An 18,887-nucleotide genomic window follows, 5' to 3' on the forward strand; every position below is an offset into this window, starting at 1 on the left:
TGTCTGTTTCAGCACGTGGAATGTGTCAATAGGTTTCACTAGTTAATTCTTAGCATACTGCCACGCACCTAGTTAGCTGACATACACAACTCTGCATTTCATCTTAAATCGATGTTTTCAACTCTTTAGAGTGGCACGACTACTGCAGTTAGTACCCAGAGTTAATTAAAGAGGCATTCACATTTAACTATGGTTCATTCAATCAATCCCCTGGCATCCCCATCAAGGTATTACTATCACTTTTGTTACTCTATCCATTTGTATACAATTCATTTATTACTCATAAAATTTATCTTGGTGTTTTATTTGTTCAAGTATGAGAGGAAAGGAGGCTGTAGTTGATGAAATCAATGAAGACATTGATTTAAGTCTGAGCCTTTCTTTGAATGGAAGATTTGGTGTGGATCCACAAAGAAATCATAAACTAACTGGTGCACCTTCTCATTTGATCAACCCTCACCAAAGGAGGTCGGCTGTTTTTAATGAAAATGGTGTTGAGGTTAAAATGTGGCCTTCCTTTCCAACCTGGTTGAGGGTAATGGAAACCAGAAGACAAGAGGTACAGTCATTGGCGCCTATGGATGCTAACAGGAGGTCACTCCATTCCAGCGGCTCTTCAACAATTAGTTACTTCCAAAATCAAATCATTGAAGGTAACATACATTCATTTTCGTATTAATTAGCCACTTATTTGTACTTGTGAGACAACTCTTCTCGCATTTGTATCCAATTATTTGTGTGTGTGATATTTTAATTGGGAGTCTGGCGGTATCAAAAAATGTTTAGCATGAACATCAAACATGCAGGTGGTGGTGATGTTTCCTTTCCGGAGAGACACATCACAGTCAAGCCTGTTTTTGGTGATGGTGAAGTGGTCAATCAACATTATTAAGCACATCACATCATAACTAGTAATAAGTCTGTTTGAACTCTTCTATTAGGTATCTTATCATATGTAGTTTTATTTGGTAAACATTTGGCCATCAGAATGTGTACTTTGTGACTCAAGTGTTGGTATGCTTTGTGATGTAGTTTGTGACTTGAATGTTGGTATGTTGGCATGGATTTGTGTCATTATCAGATGTTTATTTGTGCTGTGACTATCTTATGACTTGTGCAATGGGTATTTTATGTGTGTTATATAACTATCTTATGTCTCCTGACTCACCTGTATAACAATGTTCTATATATTGACTTCATATCAGCATGTTATATTAACTATCTTATGCTACTGAGAGCATGATACATATATTATTTGTGCCTGTCATGGTAGGTCTATGACTAGCTAGCTAAGTGTCATAAGATACATATACATATATCTTATGCTACTGAGTTCATTAACATGCATATATCTTCAAATAGTTCTTACTCTTACTTCACTTGATCAAGAACATCATCATATATCTTCAGCTCTTTTAATATGGATCTAGTATAGTCAGATGACTTTTCTTGTTCGTTAAGAGTCTATGTTTTATAGTTTCTTTGTACCTCACCTATAAAATTTGCTAGAATTTTTAAGATATTAAAATTTGTTTGTTAAAATTTGTTAAGATATTAGTATCATAAAAAAACATAGAATTTTTATAAATTTCCTTTTATCTTTTAATCAAATAGGTTTAAAAATTGCCCATCCAAATAATCCATATTATTGAATGGATACATACAAAACTATAAAGATAAGTTATTGACGTTGTATCACTATTAGTTTCATAAAAAGAATACTATAAAATTTTTTTAAGTCATCAATTAGAATGTATCATAAAAATTGTAAATAATAACAATTGAGGTGATATTAAAAAAGTAGTAAATATGTTAAATAAGAAAAATTGAAATTATTATTTTAGGAATTTATAAAAATCAGTAAAATGTATGGCAGTTTCAATTTTGTAACCGTAACCAATACATAATTAACTATATGTCATTCAGTTACTCATTTTTTGTCTGTAAACGGAATACATTTACTCAGTTTTGTTGTAAACAGAATACATGTGAGCGTTGGGTATTGAAGAAGTGAGTTAGAGGTTAGAGATAAGCATACATTTGTGTGTTTCAGGACGTGGAATGTGTCAATACCTGTCACTAGTTAATTCTTAGCATACTGGCACGCACCTAGTTAGCTGACATTCACAACTCTGCATTTCATCCTAAATCGATGTTTTCAACTCTTTAGAGTGGCACGACTAGTGCAGTTAGTACCCAGAGTCAATTAAAGAGGCATTCACATTTAACTATGGTTCATTCAATCAATCCCCTGGCATCCCCATCAAGGTATTACTATCACTTTTGTTACTCTATCGATTTGTATATCAATTCATTTATTACTCATAAAATTTATCTTGGTGTTTTATTTGTTCAAGTGTATGAGAGGAAAGGAGGCTGTAGTTGATGAAATCAATGAAGACATTGATTTAAGTCTGAGCCTTTCTTTGAATGGAAGATTTGGTGTGGATCCACAAAGAAATCATAAACTAACTGGTGCACCTTCTCATTTGATCAACCCTCACCAAAGGAGGTCGGCTGTTTTTAATGAAAATGGTGTTGAGGTTAAAATGTGGCCTTCCTTTCCAACTGGGTTGAGGGTAATGGAAACCAGAAGACAAGAGGTACAGTCATTGGCGCCTATGGATGCTAACAGGAGGTCACTCCATTCCAGCGGCTCTTCAACAATTAGTTACTTCCAAAATCAAATCATTGAAGGTAACATACATTCATTTTCGTATTAATTAGCCACTTATTTGTACTTGTGAGACAACTCTTCTCGCATTTGTATCCAATTATTTGTGTGTGTGATATTTTAATTGGGAGTCTGGCGGTATCAAAAAATGTTTAGCATGAACATCTAGTTTTTTTTTCGTATCTTAGATTGATGAAAAATGCTAGTGCTCTAAATTAATTAAGCAGATACATTTTGCAGTAAATTATAATAGATCATGAAAATCATAAAGAGGGTTTGTTTACGCGAATTAGTTCTTTATTATGCCATATCTGCACACAAATGAGGAGTTTGTTACTCTATAATATTTGATCTGTGGAATTGACATTGAAAGTATCATCTTCTGTCATTTAGAAGAACCTCACCAATTCCAGTTTGACATTTACACTGTTATTGCCTTCTTCTCTCATATATATGATTATATTCAAATGAACAAACAAATCACAGGCCATGGATTCCCTGCAAACATATGTTCAGCCGACAAAAACCGAGCTAAGGGGAGAGAGTTCAAGAAAGTCTCAGAAATGCCACATGTTTATACTACCATCTGTGGCCGAAAGATAAATGGGTATCTGTCCAAGTACAACCAGGAGGAAACTCGTATCCTTTGTGCCTGTCATGGTTTTTCCATGACCCCAGCTGAGTTCATCAAACATGCAGGTGGTGGTGATGTTTCCTTTCCGGAGAGACACATCACAGTCAAGCCTGTTTTTGGTGATGGTGAAGTGGTCAATCAACATTATTAAGCACATCACATCATAACTAGTAATAAGTCTGTTTGAACTCTTCTATTAGGTATCTTATCATATGTAGTTTTATTTGGTAAACATTTGGCCATCAGAATGTGTACTTTGTGACTCAAGTGTTGGTATGCTTTGTGATGTAGTTTGTGACTTGAATGTTGGTATGTTGGCATGGATTTGTGTCATTATCAGATGTTTATTTGTGCTGTGACTATCTTATGTCTCCTGACTCACAGTCACCTGTATAACAATGTTCTATATATTGACTTCATATCAGCATGTTATATTAACTATCTTATGCTACTGAGAGAATGATACATATATTATTTGTGCCTGTCATGGTAGGTCTATGACTAGCTAAGTGACTGCAGCCGAGTTCATTAACATGCAGGTAGCTGTAGTAATGTTGCCAAACCTCTCTAGGGATCAAATAATTCGAATTCTTACTTCAATTGATCAAGAACATCATCATATATCTTCAGCTCTTTTAATATGGATCTAGTATAGTCAGATGGCTTTTCTTGTTTGTTAAGAGTTTATGTTTTATAGTTTCTCCCTACCTCACCTATAAAATTTGCTAGAACAGTTGTAAGCCATATTTATCAAAAAAAAACTACAGGAAAATTCCTTAATTTTTTAGTAAATAAGCCAGAGTAGCTAGATTTGTATTGCAATATAATCTATATTTTAATGAAAGGTTTAGGGTCTGATTATTATAATTAAGAATTTATATGATTAGTTTTGAACAATATATGACATAAATTTAAAAATTATATTATTATCATTAGAGAGAATTGCAGAATGCACCCTTAACTTTGGCCAAAATTCAAAGTTGTATACCTTTATAATTAAGTTTCAAGTTGCACCCTTTTGTAATTTTCCGTCAAATATGACCGTTAACGTTAAGTGTTTGAAGGGTAAATTTGGTAACACTACAACATATTTGCAATCATACAACTGTTTTTTGCCGTTGTGTGACAAGTATGTTTTCCGTTGTCTATCCAACACTCGTGTGATTGAACATCAGACAATGGTTGTTTTTACGCTTGTAAAAAGAGAGATTAAACAACATGTTAGAATACTTGTGTTAACATGGCAGACACAACAGTTATTCTAAACAAACCATTGTTGGAACTTTTTTAAACAACCGTTTTTTTTATTCAACTATTGTCTATCTAACTTAACAACAATGGTTTTGTTAGAAAAACCATTATTGTTAACTTATTCGATATTTTCATAAACAACAGTTTATAAACTTTTCTTAACTAGTTAAAACCATTGTCATTAATGTTTTTTGTTTAAAAGACAATGGTATAAAAAATTTAAATCATTGCAAAGAATATCAAAAGACAACAATTTTTTTTTTAAAATATGTGTAGTGAAACATACAACGGTTTTCATCATTTTTTAAGTAGATTTTACACAACTGTTTACAAAATTAATCTCATTGTTTAAAATAAATCAATTTTAAAATAAAATGATATTCTAATAATTCAATTGTTATTTCACAATTGAAATTAAATTTATAATACAAAGGTTCTCTACAAGAATTACAACTATAACTTAAAATCTATTTTTAAACATGCTCATTAAGGTACACAATTACTAATTTGCATACATACGCTCATAAGGAGTAGGGACAGCTAAGTTTCATTCCTGCCCACCCAGAATTTTCTTGTCAATAACTAGCACTTGTTGATCAGTGTAAGCATTGTCTGAAATTTTGGTAAAATCATTCCCTTCAGGGGACCATATATCTTCATACTTTGAGGCCGTAAACATTTAACTAATGCCCTGCAGTTCCTTGCCACTGTCTTCATTGCTAGATAGCGATCAATTATGTTGATTGTGAGGTAAAGAGTCTCTGGCATCAGATCAAATTTGTTGTGAACTTCAATCAACCAGTCTACAAGTATGGCTCTCATTTTCTCATTAATTTCAGGCTGTGAATGTATGTAGTCAAAAACCCTGGCCTCATAAAAATAATTTCAGCTCACTAAGAGTTAGATAAGTTGAGAGTTAAGTAGGGTTAAATAATGTCTGGTCTTTGGATGTGTATTAGATGGTGAAGGAATACAAATCAGTTTCAACATATAAAAGGGATAAACAAGAAACAAGACGACATCATTTGGAAATGAAGATAATAAACAATGCAGGTATCGGCACTGTCAATGTTGTTTGTAGGTAACTGTGTAGTCTGGTCTCATATTGTTGAGTCCTCAAATTTATATTTTGCAGTACAGACGGTATTGGTATGAAAAAAAGAGAAAAATGAAGAATCCATGTCAGGTATGCATTGTTACCTCTGGTGCCATGTACACAAATGTTCCAGTTTCACCAGTCATATCTTCCCAATTCATAGCTTCAAATCGAGCAAGTCCAAAATCAGCTATTTTTAGATTTCCCCGGGCATCCAGTAGCATATATTCAGCTTTCACATCCCGGTGTACAATCTTGTTTGAGTGTAAATAGTTTAAACTGCAGAGTGAAGACAAATATCAATTATGGATCGCTACTATCAAGTTTTATATATAAACATTGAACAAAAACTCACCCTCTAGCTAAATCCAAGGCAAGCTGGACCACGATATTTGAAGTCCCCACCGATGCACCAACAAAATGCAGTCAAGCCTTCGGGTGAACATCAAATTGGAAACTTCAAATAAATGGTATAAGATTCAGAATATCACAAAAAAGACGCTGTCAGAAAAATTGCTGGATCATCGTGAAAATTTGAAGGGACCAATACATATATGTAGTTAAAACAAATATTTTTTAGTAAGTAGAAAAGGCAATCAATGTATGTGAAATATGTATACTTTTGTAACATTTGGATGGTCAAGCTGGTGCCAAACTGAAACCTCTCGTCGAAATGCTGCTCTCACAGCCGCAGTTTATTTACTAGTGGCCTTCCCATCATATTCACAATCCAGCAGTTTCACTATGTTATAAGTAATGAAAGTATGGTAAGATCTCTAAAAGAAATAGAAAGGTATAGAATGTAAAGCATACAAACAAAAGCTAGTATCACTTTTTATGTCAAGTAAATTTAAAGCCAACCCTTCGAAGATATACTAACATCAGAGGTCTATAACTGATAGATCCAAATCATTGTGAGCAACCAAAAAAACTGCACTCGAACAACTAAAATTTTATAGATTATAGACATATCTCTTGCGTAATAGTACCTTCTTTCTTACATTGTATGAACAACTCCGGACCAAGTTATTAGGGTAAAAATAGATCCTTTCATCAAACTAGTAAGAAGCACATCCCAACAAGCATCTCCAAAGGAGAAACCTTACTAAAGCAACACGCACAAAATTGACTTACAGACCTTGGATGTTCTGAAAAATGCTTTAACATGCATAGGTAATCATTTGGATCCCAGTGCCTCATATGATTGTTATACGGAATTACTAAGATACAACTTGTTAAACCTCGATGCACTAATTCCCTGCATTTACAAACATGTAGATGTCAGGTATGTGCTTGATATCTACCACAAAATGAGGCATCATTTTGTTTATAGTCGGAGAGTTTAATCTGAGAACACAAACACGTAGAAGTCAGGTATGTGCTTGATTATATAAAGTTTCACATATACATAAATTCCCTGCATTTACAACTCAAAGTAGACCCCGAAATGCACAGAACTTGTGGCATACTTGCATAATTAGATTTCACAATTTGGGATAAATAACATACATCTCAATTAAACAAGACATCAAAACAAAAGTGTTGTAAGACAATAATAATATAATAATCAGCCAGAAAAAGGCATCTTGCTCAATTAGAACAACTCCAAGTAGAAAGAGACGCTCAATTTATAAAAACAAGTAATATCGAGAGTAACCAACTCTAGCCGAAAATTAGAAAATGGTACGAAAACTCTGATATCTAGTTACTTACATTGATGAATTCCTGATCGAAAATAGCCTCAGCTTCGAAATCCAGAGCTACATCTCCAACCAGAGGAGAAACAGAGCTTGTTATACACCCAGTTCTAAAAAAACACATCTGAAAATATAACATAAAATTGTAAAGGACTCAATTAACTTACTAATTTCAGCGAAGTAAAGATTGGGCTCCTCTTAAAAACCTCCAATCAAACTAATTGTAAAACTAATTACAACTCAGATTTTGAATAACTCAAAGTCGACCAAGATTAGGGTTCTGAAGCTCTGGTTTGATTGTATAGAAGAAACAAGAAATTGAAACTGACGAGGAAAAGAGATGCCAGATAGATGGCAAGAGGGGAGTGTGAGAGGCGATGAAGTGATGCGAGTGTTTGTGTGAGAGGGGCCGAAGAGATAGGGCTATAGTGAAAAGTGGAAACCGGGAACAAGAATTTGGTAAGGGGGGAAACAAAAAATTTCATTCAATCAAAAGGGGGAAATATTGTGTAATATTTGATTAATTTTAATTTTAATTCATGTGTATTTATATTATTTTTTAATTTTATTATATATTAGTGTAATTAGATAATTTTATGTTTTATTGTTATTGTACAACACGTTGAAAAAAATATTCAGTATACATATGATACATATTTTACAGCACGTTAAATGAATCTAGTTTTGGAAACTAGTGTTTTTCAGAATATTCAGGTTCCAAGCATGATTTTTGTATACATATCATGCAAGATGAATATGAAATATTTTTATAATTTTTTCATAAGACTAAAATCAAGATATTGGTATGGTTGGATCATCAAAAAAACCATTTTAAAAATTAATCTTGTAAATCGGGAACGAGTCTCGTTGTCGGGAGGGGTACTTTTACCGGATTTTTCTAATCCTGACATGCAAGATGGATTTCAAATTTGTTAATAATTTTTTCATATGACTAAAATTGATATATCTTAACATTTGTACGGTTGGATCGTCGAAAAAATCATTTTAAAAATTAATCTTGTAAATCGGGAACGAGTCTCTTTGTCGGGAGGGGTACTTTTACCGTATTTTTCTAATCCTGACATGCAAGATGAAGTTCATATTTTTTAATAATTTTTTTATATGACTAAAATTGATATATCTTAACATCCGTACGGTTGGATCGTCGAAAAAATCATTTTAAAAATTAATCTTGTAAATCGGGAACGAGTCTCGTTGTCGAGAATGGTACTTTTACCGGATTTTTCTAATCCTGACATGCAAGATGAAGTTCATATTTTTTAATAATTTTTTCATATGACTAAAATTGATATATCTTAACATCCGTACGGTTGGATCGTCGAAAAAATCATTTTAAAAATTGATCTTGTAAATCCGGAATGAGTCTTTTTGTCGGAAGGGGTACTTATACCGGATTTTTCTAATCCTGACATGCAAGATGAAGTTCATATTTTTTAATAATTTTTTCAAATGACTAAAATTGATATATCTTAACATCCGTACGGTTGGATCGTCTAAAAAATCATTTTAAAAATTGATCTTGTAAATCGGGAACGAGTCTCCTTGTCGGGAGGGGTACTTTTACCGGATTTTTCTAATCCTGACATGCAAGATGAAGTTCATATTTTTTAATAATTTTTTCATATGACTAAAATTGATATATCTTAACATCCGTACGGTTGGATCGTCGAAAAAATCATTTTAAAAATTAATCTTGTAAATCGGGAACGAGTCTCGTTGTCGGGAGGGGTACTTTTACCGGATTTTTCTAATCCTGAAATGCAAGATGAAGTTCATATTTTTAAATAATTTTTTCATATGACTAAAATTGATATATCCTAACATCCGTACGGTTGGATCGTCGAAAAACTCTTTTTAAAAATTAATCTTGTAAATCGGGAACGAGTCTCGTTGTCGGGAGGGGTACTTATACCGGATTTTTCTAATCTTGACATGCAAGATGAAGTTCATATTTTTTAATAATTTTTTCATATGACTAAAATTGATATATCTTAACATCCGTACGGTTGGATCGTCGAAAAAATCATTTTAAAAATTAATCTTGTAAATCGGGAACGAGTCTCGTTGTCGAGAGGGGTACTTTTACCGGATTTTTTTAATCCTGACATGCACGATGAAGTTCATATTTTTTAATAATTTTTTCATATGACTAAAATTGATATATCTTAACATACGTACGGTTGGATCGTCGAAAAAATTATTTTAAAAATTAATCTTGTAAATCCGGAAAGAGTCTCGTTGTCGGGAGGGGTACTTATACCGGATTTTTCTAATCCTGACATGCAAGATGAAGTTCATATTTTTTAATAATTTTTTCATATGACTAAAATTGATATATCTTAACATCCGTACGGTTGGATCGTCGAAAAAATTATTTTAAAAATTAATCTTGTAAATCCAGAACGAGTCTTGTTGTCGGGAGGGGTACTTATACCGGATTTTTCTAATCCTGACATGCAAGATGAAGTTCATATTTTTAAATAATTTTTTCATATGACTAAAATTGATATATCTTAAAATCCGTACGGTTGGATCGTCGAAAAAATTATTTTAAAAATTAATCTTGTAAATCGGGAACGAGTCTCGTTGTCGGGAGGGGTACTTTTACCTGATTTTTCTAATCCTGACATGCAAGATGAAGTTCATATTTTTAAATAATTTTTTCATATGACTAAAATTGATATATCTTAACATCCGTACGGTTGGATCGTCGAAAAAATCATTTTAAAAATTAATCTAGTAAATCGGGAACAAGTTTCGTTGTTCGAAGGGGTAGTTTTACTCGATTTTTCTAATCTTGACGTGCAAGATGAATTTCAATTTTTTTAATAATTTTTTCATATGACTAAAATTGATATATCTTAACATCCGTACGGTTGGATCGTCGAAAAAATCATTTTAAAAATTAATCTTGTAAATCGGGAACAAGTTTCGTTGTTCGAAGGGGTAGTTTTACTGGATTTTTCTAATCTTGACGTGCAAGATGAATTTCAATTTTTTTAATAATTTTTTCATATGACTAAAATTGATATATCTTAACATCTATACGGTTGAATCGTCGAAAAAAAATCATTTTAAAAATAAATCATTTTAAATCGGGAACGAGTCTCGTTGTTGGGAGGGGTACTTTTACCGGATTTTTCTAATCCTGACATGCAAGATGAAGTTTATATTTTTAAATAATTTTTTTATATGACTAAAATTGATATATCTTAACATCCGTACGGTTGGATCGTCGAAAAAATCATTTTAAAAATTAATCTTGTAAATCGGGAACGAGTCTCGTTGTCGGGAGGGGTACTTTTACCTGATTTTTCTAATCCTGACATGCAAGATGAAGTTCATATTTTTAAATAATTTTTTCATATGACTAAAATTGATATATCTTAACATCCGTACGGTTGGATAGTCGAAAAAATCATTTTAAAAATTAATCTTGTAAATCGGGAACGAGTCTCGTTGTTGGGAGGGGTACTTATACCGGATTTTTCTAATCCTGACATGCAAGATGAAGTTCATATTTTTTTAATAATTTTTTCATATGACTAAAATTGATATATCTTAACATCCGTGCGGTTGGATCGTCGAAAAAATCATTTTAAAATTAATCTTGTAAATCGGGAACGAGTCTCGTTGTCGAGAGGGGTACTTTTACCGAATTTTTTTAATCCTGACATGCACGATGAAGTTCATATTTTTTAATAATTTTTTGATATGACTAAAATTGATATATCTTAACATCCGTACGGTTGGATCGTCGAAAAAATTATTTTAAAAATTAATCTTGTAAATCGGGAACGAGTCTCGTTGTCTGCAGGGGTACTTATACCGGATTTTTCTAATCCTGACATGCAAGATGAAGTTCATATTTTTTAATAATTTTTTCATATGACTAAAATTGATATATCTTAACATCCGTACGGTTGGATCGTCGAAAATATCATTTTAAAAATTAATCTTGTAAATCGGGAACGAGTCTCGTTGTCGAGAGGGGTACTTTTACCGGATTTTTCTAATCCTGACATGCACGATGAAGTTCATATTTTTTAATAATTTTTTCATATGACTAAAATTGATATATCTTAACATCCGTACGGTTGGATCGTCGAAAAAATTATTTTAAAAATTAATCTTATAAATCGGGAACGAGTCTCGTTGTCGGGAGGGGTACTTTTACTGGATTTTTCTAATCCTGACATGCAAGATGAAATTCATATTTTTTAATAATTTTTTCATATGACTAAAATTGATATATCTTAACATCCGTACGGTCGGATCTTCGAAAATATCAATGTAAAAATTAATCTAGTAAATCGGGAACAAGTTTCGTTGTTCGAAGGGGTAGTTTTACTGGATTTTTCTAATCTTGACGTGCAAGATGAATTTCAATTTTTTAATAATTTTTTCATATGACTAAAATTGATATATCTTAACATCTATACGGTTGAATCGTCGAAAAAAATTATTTTAGAAATTAATCTTGTAAACCGGAAATCTCATTTATAGAGTAATACTTTTACAATGGTTTCCTTGAAACACCATTGTGTAAAGATAAAATAAGACAACGCTTTTTTTATTATAAAACCGTTGTGTGAGCATATCAGCTTTTTTCAATCTAACGGCTAATATCTAATCTCATTTCAATCAAATGCTATCATTCAGACACTTCAGCAATCCGAGTAAAATGTTTACAACCAATCATGGGGTGCCACCTCATCAGGTGGTGCCCATTAAAATTATAAAATAACTATTTCAGACAACTGTTTTGTTCCGTTGTATGAAGTTTTCTAAGACAACCCTTGTAAAAACTGTTGTGTGAATTACACAACGTAATATCTAAAAGCTTGTATGAGACCAACTAAGACAACACTTTTGTTTTAACATAAAACCGTTGTATAAGAATTCGGCTATTTTTCGATCTAACGGCCAATATCAAATCTCATATCAATGAAGGGCTCTCATTTCGCCACGTCAGCAATCCTTGTGAATGATTTACCACCTATCACGTGCTGCCACCTCAATACGTGGTACCCATTGAAATTCCTCAGACAACGGTTTCATTCCGTTGTTTGATGGTTTAGAGGACAACCTTTCTAAAAAACCATTGTCTCAATTACACAATGTAATGTCAAAACCGTTGTCTTATATCCCTATACGTTAACATAGTAACAACGGTTTGTAATAGTTGTGTTAAAGATCTACAACAACACTATATTTAAAAAACTGTTGTCTGACTCGATGAGAGGATACAACTTGTACAACAGTTTAAAAAAGATGAATATCCGTTATTCGTTATGGAGCTCACACAACTGTTTTTTCTGTAAAATCAATTCACCGTTGTATGATTTTTTAGGACGACGGTTTTTTTTTTTAACCGTTGTTTGTCAAGCGTTGTCTGATTGCAAATTTCTTGTAGTGTATATTAGTATTTGAACGGTAATTGCAGCTTGCAACCTCTAACTTCCAGTTCGTATGCAAAATGCACCCTTTGACAGTTACAACTAAAATAATGAGGGTAAAATAGGAATTTTAATATAAAATTTAAATAAATTTTATAGTTATAATTTGAGAAAAGCTAAAAATATTTATAATAATGAATTCTTCTCCTACACTAAAAAAATAATAACGTCACATTATTTAAAAAATTGATGCAACTAATTTAATAATAAAATTTAATATACATGTAATTTAAATTAATTTTAAGGGATTATAAATTTTTGTAATTAACACCATGTAATAAAAATTAATTTGAAACTATGACTCAAAAACTGTAAAATATAAAATAAATGTAAAATTCAATTTTTAACACAATTTAGAACATATAAATATATGTTAATTAATTTTTCAAACTGAAATTCCTATTTTGCCTCTGCCCAATAAAGGAAATTAGGCAAAATAGGTGCTTTTTTACCGAGTTTCAAAGAAAATGGATGCAAACTGTAATTTCTGAAAATAGGTGTATAATATTGATTTTGGACCAAAACTAAGGGATGCGAAATACAATTTTCTCAAAGATGTAAGCATGTTTTAGTTATGAAAGTACTAAATTAACTCGTTGACTAACGTTAACGGTCATATTTGACGGAAAATTACAAAATGGGTGCAATTTGAAACGGGTTTTAAAGTAATGGGATGCAATCTGCAATTGTTCAAAACAGGTATATAGCTTTGAATTTTGGCCAAAATTAAGGGGTGCATTTTGCAATTCTCTCTTATCATTATCATATTTTACAATCTTGTAAACCGCTATATTTTTTATACCAATTTCATAATATAAACTAATTAATATGACTAAAATATTATTAAATAGATAAGCGGATTTTGGATTTCTTTTTTATATAGAAAGCCCATATTTATATATATTTGAAAAGAAAAAATCAAAAATTTGCCAACACTCAGAGCTCACTCACTATTAACAATCACAACATCAAAATAAAATCTCTCACATATCCGAGGTATATTGGTACTATATACAATTTCAATTTTTATGCGGTGTACACAAAGTAATGAGCACGCAATAAAAAGTTAAAGTGAGAAATGTTGGTTGGTTATCATAATAGCTTTATAAATTATGAGTGAAATTATTTGTGAGCTATTTGAGTTCGTTTCTTAAAATATTTATTGTTGGAAAATGTGGATAGTAGTCACATATTGTCAAGTCAATTTGAGCTATAATTTGAGTGAACGAATGTTGTATGTGTGTAATGAGTGACACTTGAATGTTTACTCCTCCGAAAAAGTTTTTCGAGACATTTTGAATCACTCAAAATGACTAATAGATAGATGAGATATGGTCGTTCAAAATTAGCCTCTTAGTAATGGAAATTGGTGGAAGAAAAGAAGGTCCCACATTGATTTTGTAAAGGAGCATAAATAGCTTTATATATCAAAACACTTATGTAGTGTTAAAATATGTTACTCATGCGTGTGCGATGTACGGACACGAATGTAGCAGAAAATTGGTCCGAATAAATACAAACTAGTTTTGCTAAATTTAATTTCCACTGGGATTGGGCTTTTTAAAAGTTTAATTTATTTTGAGTACGGATTATTATAATTGATTTGATATAATAATAATTAGATTCAATTACGGATTTGATTTATTAACCAACTGATTAATTAATGCGTGGAGTAGCGCGCATGTTTTCTCGAGTCTATATATTATCGTATAAGCTTTAGGGTTATTCATTCGTTCGAAATACAACACACAGCCGTCTCCTCAACACAAACCCTACAATTTCTCAGTTCCGGTAATACTTTCTTCCTCCATTCTAGTTCGTCGAATGTGCTATTCACGTAACATCGTCATTCTCTCATTTTATCCCGGGAGGCTAACTCCTCGCACGTACGGTGAGGACCGTAATAGCTTTAAGGAGACATTTATACGACTGAACTCGAGAACTTCTACTTCATATCCTTTTTGTTTATTTCTTTTATTCGCACACATATATATTATATGTATTAATCGCAAATTGTGGTAACATTTAAATCAATTCTGTAATAATTAGGTCGAGCTCAAATTGGTGCGTACGTAGTGCGGTTTGGTTCGGTTAAAGAATAAAAATCAAACGCAAATTGTGGTTTTTCAATATCTTCATTTGCAACCAAATCACAACCAACTTGCGGTTGGAGCTGCTCAAGCTATTAGAATTATTTAACGAGCCGAGTAGGAGTTTCAAATTACTAGGCTAGGTTTATCGAGTCTCTATTATTTTTAATTTTTTTTATAAATATATTTTAATGTTAATGTTCAATATTTTCTTTTTATTTTATATAATTAATCGATCGGATTTATGAACCGATCATATTTTGAATTTTTGTCAATATTTTGTGAAATTGATTCGAATTTTTGAAATGAACTCCAACTTATCGAACTTTTATAAGCCGAAATTCGAGTTTGAAATTGAAGATTCGATTAAACTCAAGATCGAGTCCGGATCCAAACTTTTTTAGTCGATTTCGAGCCGAGCCCCTAGTTGCCACCTCGATATTGGAAGGAGCGGTGTGCAGAAATTTTATTGAGCACAACTATGCAGAAGTAATAATGCAACAGAATAATGCTCGGTGAAAACTATGTAGCTCCTTCTAACTATATATCAATGAACATGTAAGGGCAACTAATTTTAAAGAAAGGGTTTTTTTATTTATCATTCAAAATCATTAATTGTTTATCAAAAAATAAAAATTTCTCTTATATTATTTTAAAATACTAAAAATCATATATTAAAGTAGAGTAAATATATTTTTTAATAATATAATTTTTTTTATTTTATTCAATTATAAAATAATAATAAATTTCAGTTAAAATTTGGTTATCTTGACCGTTCGGAAAAAGAGGGACGGAGAAAATATTTGTTCGTGGGCACATTCTTAGTAAATTTGGTTCATTTTGAATAGTGTAGATCACTATTAAAAATTTAGATGAAGTTAGCATACATCTACAAGATCCGTGACATGTCCTAGCTGAAAATTTTGGGAGTCTTTTTTGTTCTTTCTACTCTTCTCTCCCTGATATCTTAATTTGAGAATTATGACGCATTCTTATAGCTACGCTACCAACCTTATTTGTATTGCACGTGACCTCCACCATGAGCATTGTAATCTTCTTCCACCGTTTTGGTATAAGATAAACAGGAGGAAAATCAGGCACACCAAAACTTTTCTTAACTTACATCATTTTCGCAGCATCACTTTTCTTCAGAATTGTCATTCGAATAGGTGGCTTGTTACGACGCTGATCGCGAGATAATACTGGATACCATAAACAGTTTCGGGATCAGAGGTGGGCACAATGGGATTGGTTGGTGGTGTTGCAGGCGAAAAAACTCGAACATCTTTGAGAGTTGGAATGTTAGTTTTGTATTCGGGACTTGAGCATGGTCTTATTTCCCATGGTGTTTTAATGTATTTTCTTAGGGTTTTAAATAGTGATTTCATTGTTGATGGCATCGCCTGAACAATGTTTGAGATTTGTTATTCATTAAAGAATGTGAATGAAGTTTTCAACTCCGTTATTAACGGATATTTAACGGGATAGAGGGATAGTGTCCCTATGAGACAATACTTACCATTGCATGTATAGCAATGCTACATGTTTAAAATGTTGATGTCCCAAATATTGTTACAAAAATGTTTAAATTAAAATTTTGACAAAGTCATTTTGTCATCTAGCATTATTCATTTTGAGAAATTATTTCCAGAAAAATAAGATTTTTTTACTAAATAATACATAAATATAACATGTCATTTTTTTATTGGCAGGAATCATAGCAGTGTCATCCAAGAGTTTCAATATTTTGGAAAAAAGAAATAAAAATTTTGTTAATAGCTTTGTCAACCCTAATAACATTTATAATTATTTGTACCTCATATGTATTTTAGGTATTTTAAATATTATTTTGCTTTTTGTCTTGGTAAAATTTTATATTTTTATTATTTAACTATTCTCTCAAATACATAAAAAAGTTAAGTAATATTTAGATAAATAGATTGAAAAATGGGTTTATTAAAAAGACATAAAGAATGGAAAAAAGATATAAAATATTATTTTCCATAATAATTTGCAAAAATACAAACCATTAAATTATTTAAAAAAAAATCAAAATAGTGTTATAACTTGGCAAACTTATTTGCAACTTTAAAATTTAGTAATTACGATCCATTTTTTATTACTTAAGAACAAGTTTTTAATCAAGTGCAACAAAAAGTAATTTCAATTATTTTTCATAAAAATAAAAAAAGGTTACATTTATTACTTTTAATGGTTACAAATATTTTTCATAAGATATTAGTATCATAAAAAAACTTAGAATTTTTATATATTTCCTTTTATCTTTTAATCAAATAGGTTTAAAAATTGCCCATCCAAATAATCCATATTATTGAATAGATGCATACAAGACTATAAAGATAAGTTATTGACGTTGTATCACTATTAGTTTCATAAAAATAATACTATAACATTTTTTTAAGTCATCAATTAGAATATATCATAAATATTGTGAATAATAACAATTGAGATGATATTAAAAAAGTAGTAAATATGTTAAATAAGAAAAATTGAAATTATTATTTTAGGAATTTATAAAAATCAGTAAAATGTATGGCAGTTTCAATTTTGTAACCGTAACCAATACATAATTAAATATATGTCATTCAGTTACTCATTTTTTGTCTGTAAACGGAATACATTTACTCAGTTTTATCTGTAAACAAAACTCATGTGAGCTTTGAGCATTGAAGAAGTGAGTTAGAGGTTAGAGATATGTTCATACATTTGTCTGTTTCAGCACGTGGAATGTGTCAATAGGTTTCACTAGTTAATTCTTAGCATACTGCCACGCACCTAGTTAGCTGACATACACAGATTTCATCTTAAATCGATGTTTTCAACTCTTTAGAGTGGCACGACTACTGCAGTTAGTACCCAGAGTTAATTAAAGAGGCATTCACATTTAACTATGGTTCATTCAATCAATCCCCTGGCATCCCCATCAAGGTATTACTATCACTTTTGTTACTCTATCCATTTGTATACAATTCATTTATTACTCATAAAATTTATCTTGGTGTTTTATTTGTTCAAGTATGAGAGGAAAGGAGGCTGTAGTTGATGAAATCAATGAAGACATTGATTTAAGTCTGAGCCTTTCTTTGAATGGAAGATTTGGTGTGGATCCACAAAGAAATCATAAACTAACTGGTGCACCTTCTCATTTGATCAACCCTCACCAAAGGAGGTCGGCTGTTTTTAATGAAAATGGTGTTGAGGTTAAAATGTGGCCTTCCTTTCCAACCGGGTTGAGGGTAATGGAAACCAGAAGACAAGAGGTACAGTCATTGGCGCCTATGGATGCTAACAGGAGGTCACTCCATTCCAGCGGCTCTTCAACAATTAGTTACTTCCAAAATCAAATCATTGAAGGTAACATACATTCATTTTCGTATTAATTAGCCACTTATTTGTACTTGTGAGACAACTCTTCTCGCATTTGTATCCAATTATTTGTGTGTGTGATATTTTAATTGGGAGTCTGGCGGTATCAAAAAATGTTTAGCATGAACATCAAACATGCAGGTGGTGGTGATGTTTCCTTTCCGGAGAGACACATCACAGTCAAGCCTGTTTTTGGTGATGGTGAAGTGGTCAATCAACATTATTAAGCACATCACATCATAACTAGTAATAAGTCTGTTTGAACTCTTCTATTAGGTATCTTATCATATGGAGTTTTATTTGGTAAACATTTGGCCATCAGAATGTGTACTTTGTGACTCAAGTGTTGGTATGCTTTGTGATGTAGTTTGTGACTTGAATGTTGGTATGTTGGCATGGATTTGTGTCACTATCAGATGTTTATTTGTGCTGTGACTATCTTATGACTTGTGCAATGGGTATTTTATGTGTGTTATATAACTATCTTATGTCTCCTGACTCACCTGTATAACAATGTTCTATATATTGACTTCATATCAGCATGTTATATTAACTATCTTATGCTACTGAGAGCATGA

General features: G+C 31.7%; 1 protein-coding gene across 1 annotated transcript; it reads left to right on the plus strand.

Annotated features, from left to right (window-relative positions):
- Positions 1-316: 316 nt before the first annotated feature.
- Positions 317-3,459, plus strand: LOC141701806 (ninja-family protein AFP3-like). Its single transcript, XM_074505440.1, has 4 exons — positions 317-653; positions 807-874; positions 2,358-2,697; positions 3,161-3,459. Exons 1-4 carry the CDS (start codon positions 317-319, stop codon positions 3,457-3,459), a joined length of 1,044 nt encoding a protein of 347 aa, XP_074361541.1.
- Positions 3,460-18,887: the final 15,428 nt, after the last annotated feature.

This window comes from Apium graveolens, unplaced genomic scaffold, assembly GCF_009905375.1.
Source record: "Apium graveolens cultivar Ventura unplaced genomic scaffold, ASM990537v1 ctg4413, whole genome shotgun sequence".
Lineage (NCBI taxonomy): Eukaryota > Viridiplantae > Streptophyta > Magnoliopsida > Apiales > Apiaceae > Apium > Apium graveolens.

Bases quoted from the DNA above. Each gene is read 5' to 3' on its own strand.
- LOC141701806 (XM_074505440.1), top strand. From the start codon at position 317: ATGAGAGGAAAGGAGGCTGTAGTTGATGAAATCAATGAAGACATTGAT. The intron at 654-806 runs GTAACATACATT...TCAAACATGCAG, and splicing joins CCAAAATCAAATCATTGAAG to GTGGTGGTGATGTTTCCTTT. The intron at 2,698-3,160 runs GTAACATACATT...AACAAATCACAG, and splicing joins CCAAAATCAAATCATTGAAG to GCCATGGATTCCCTGCAAAC.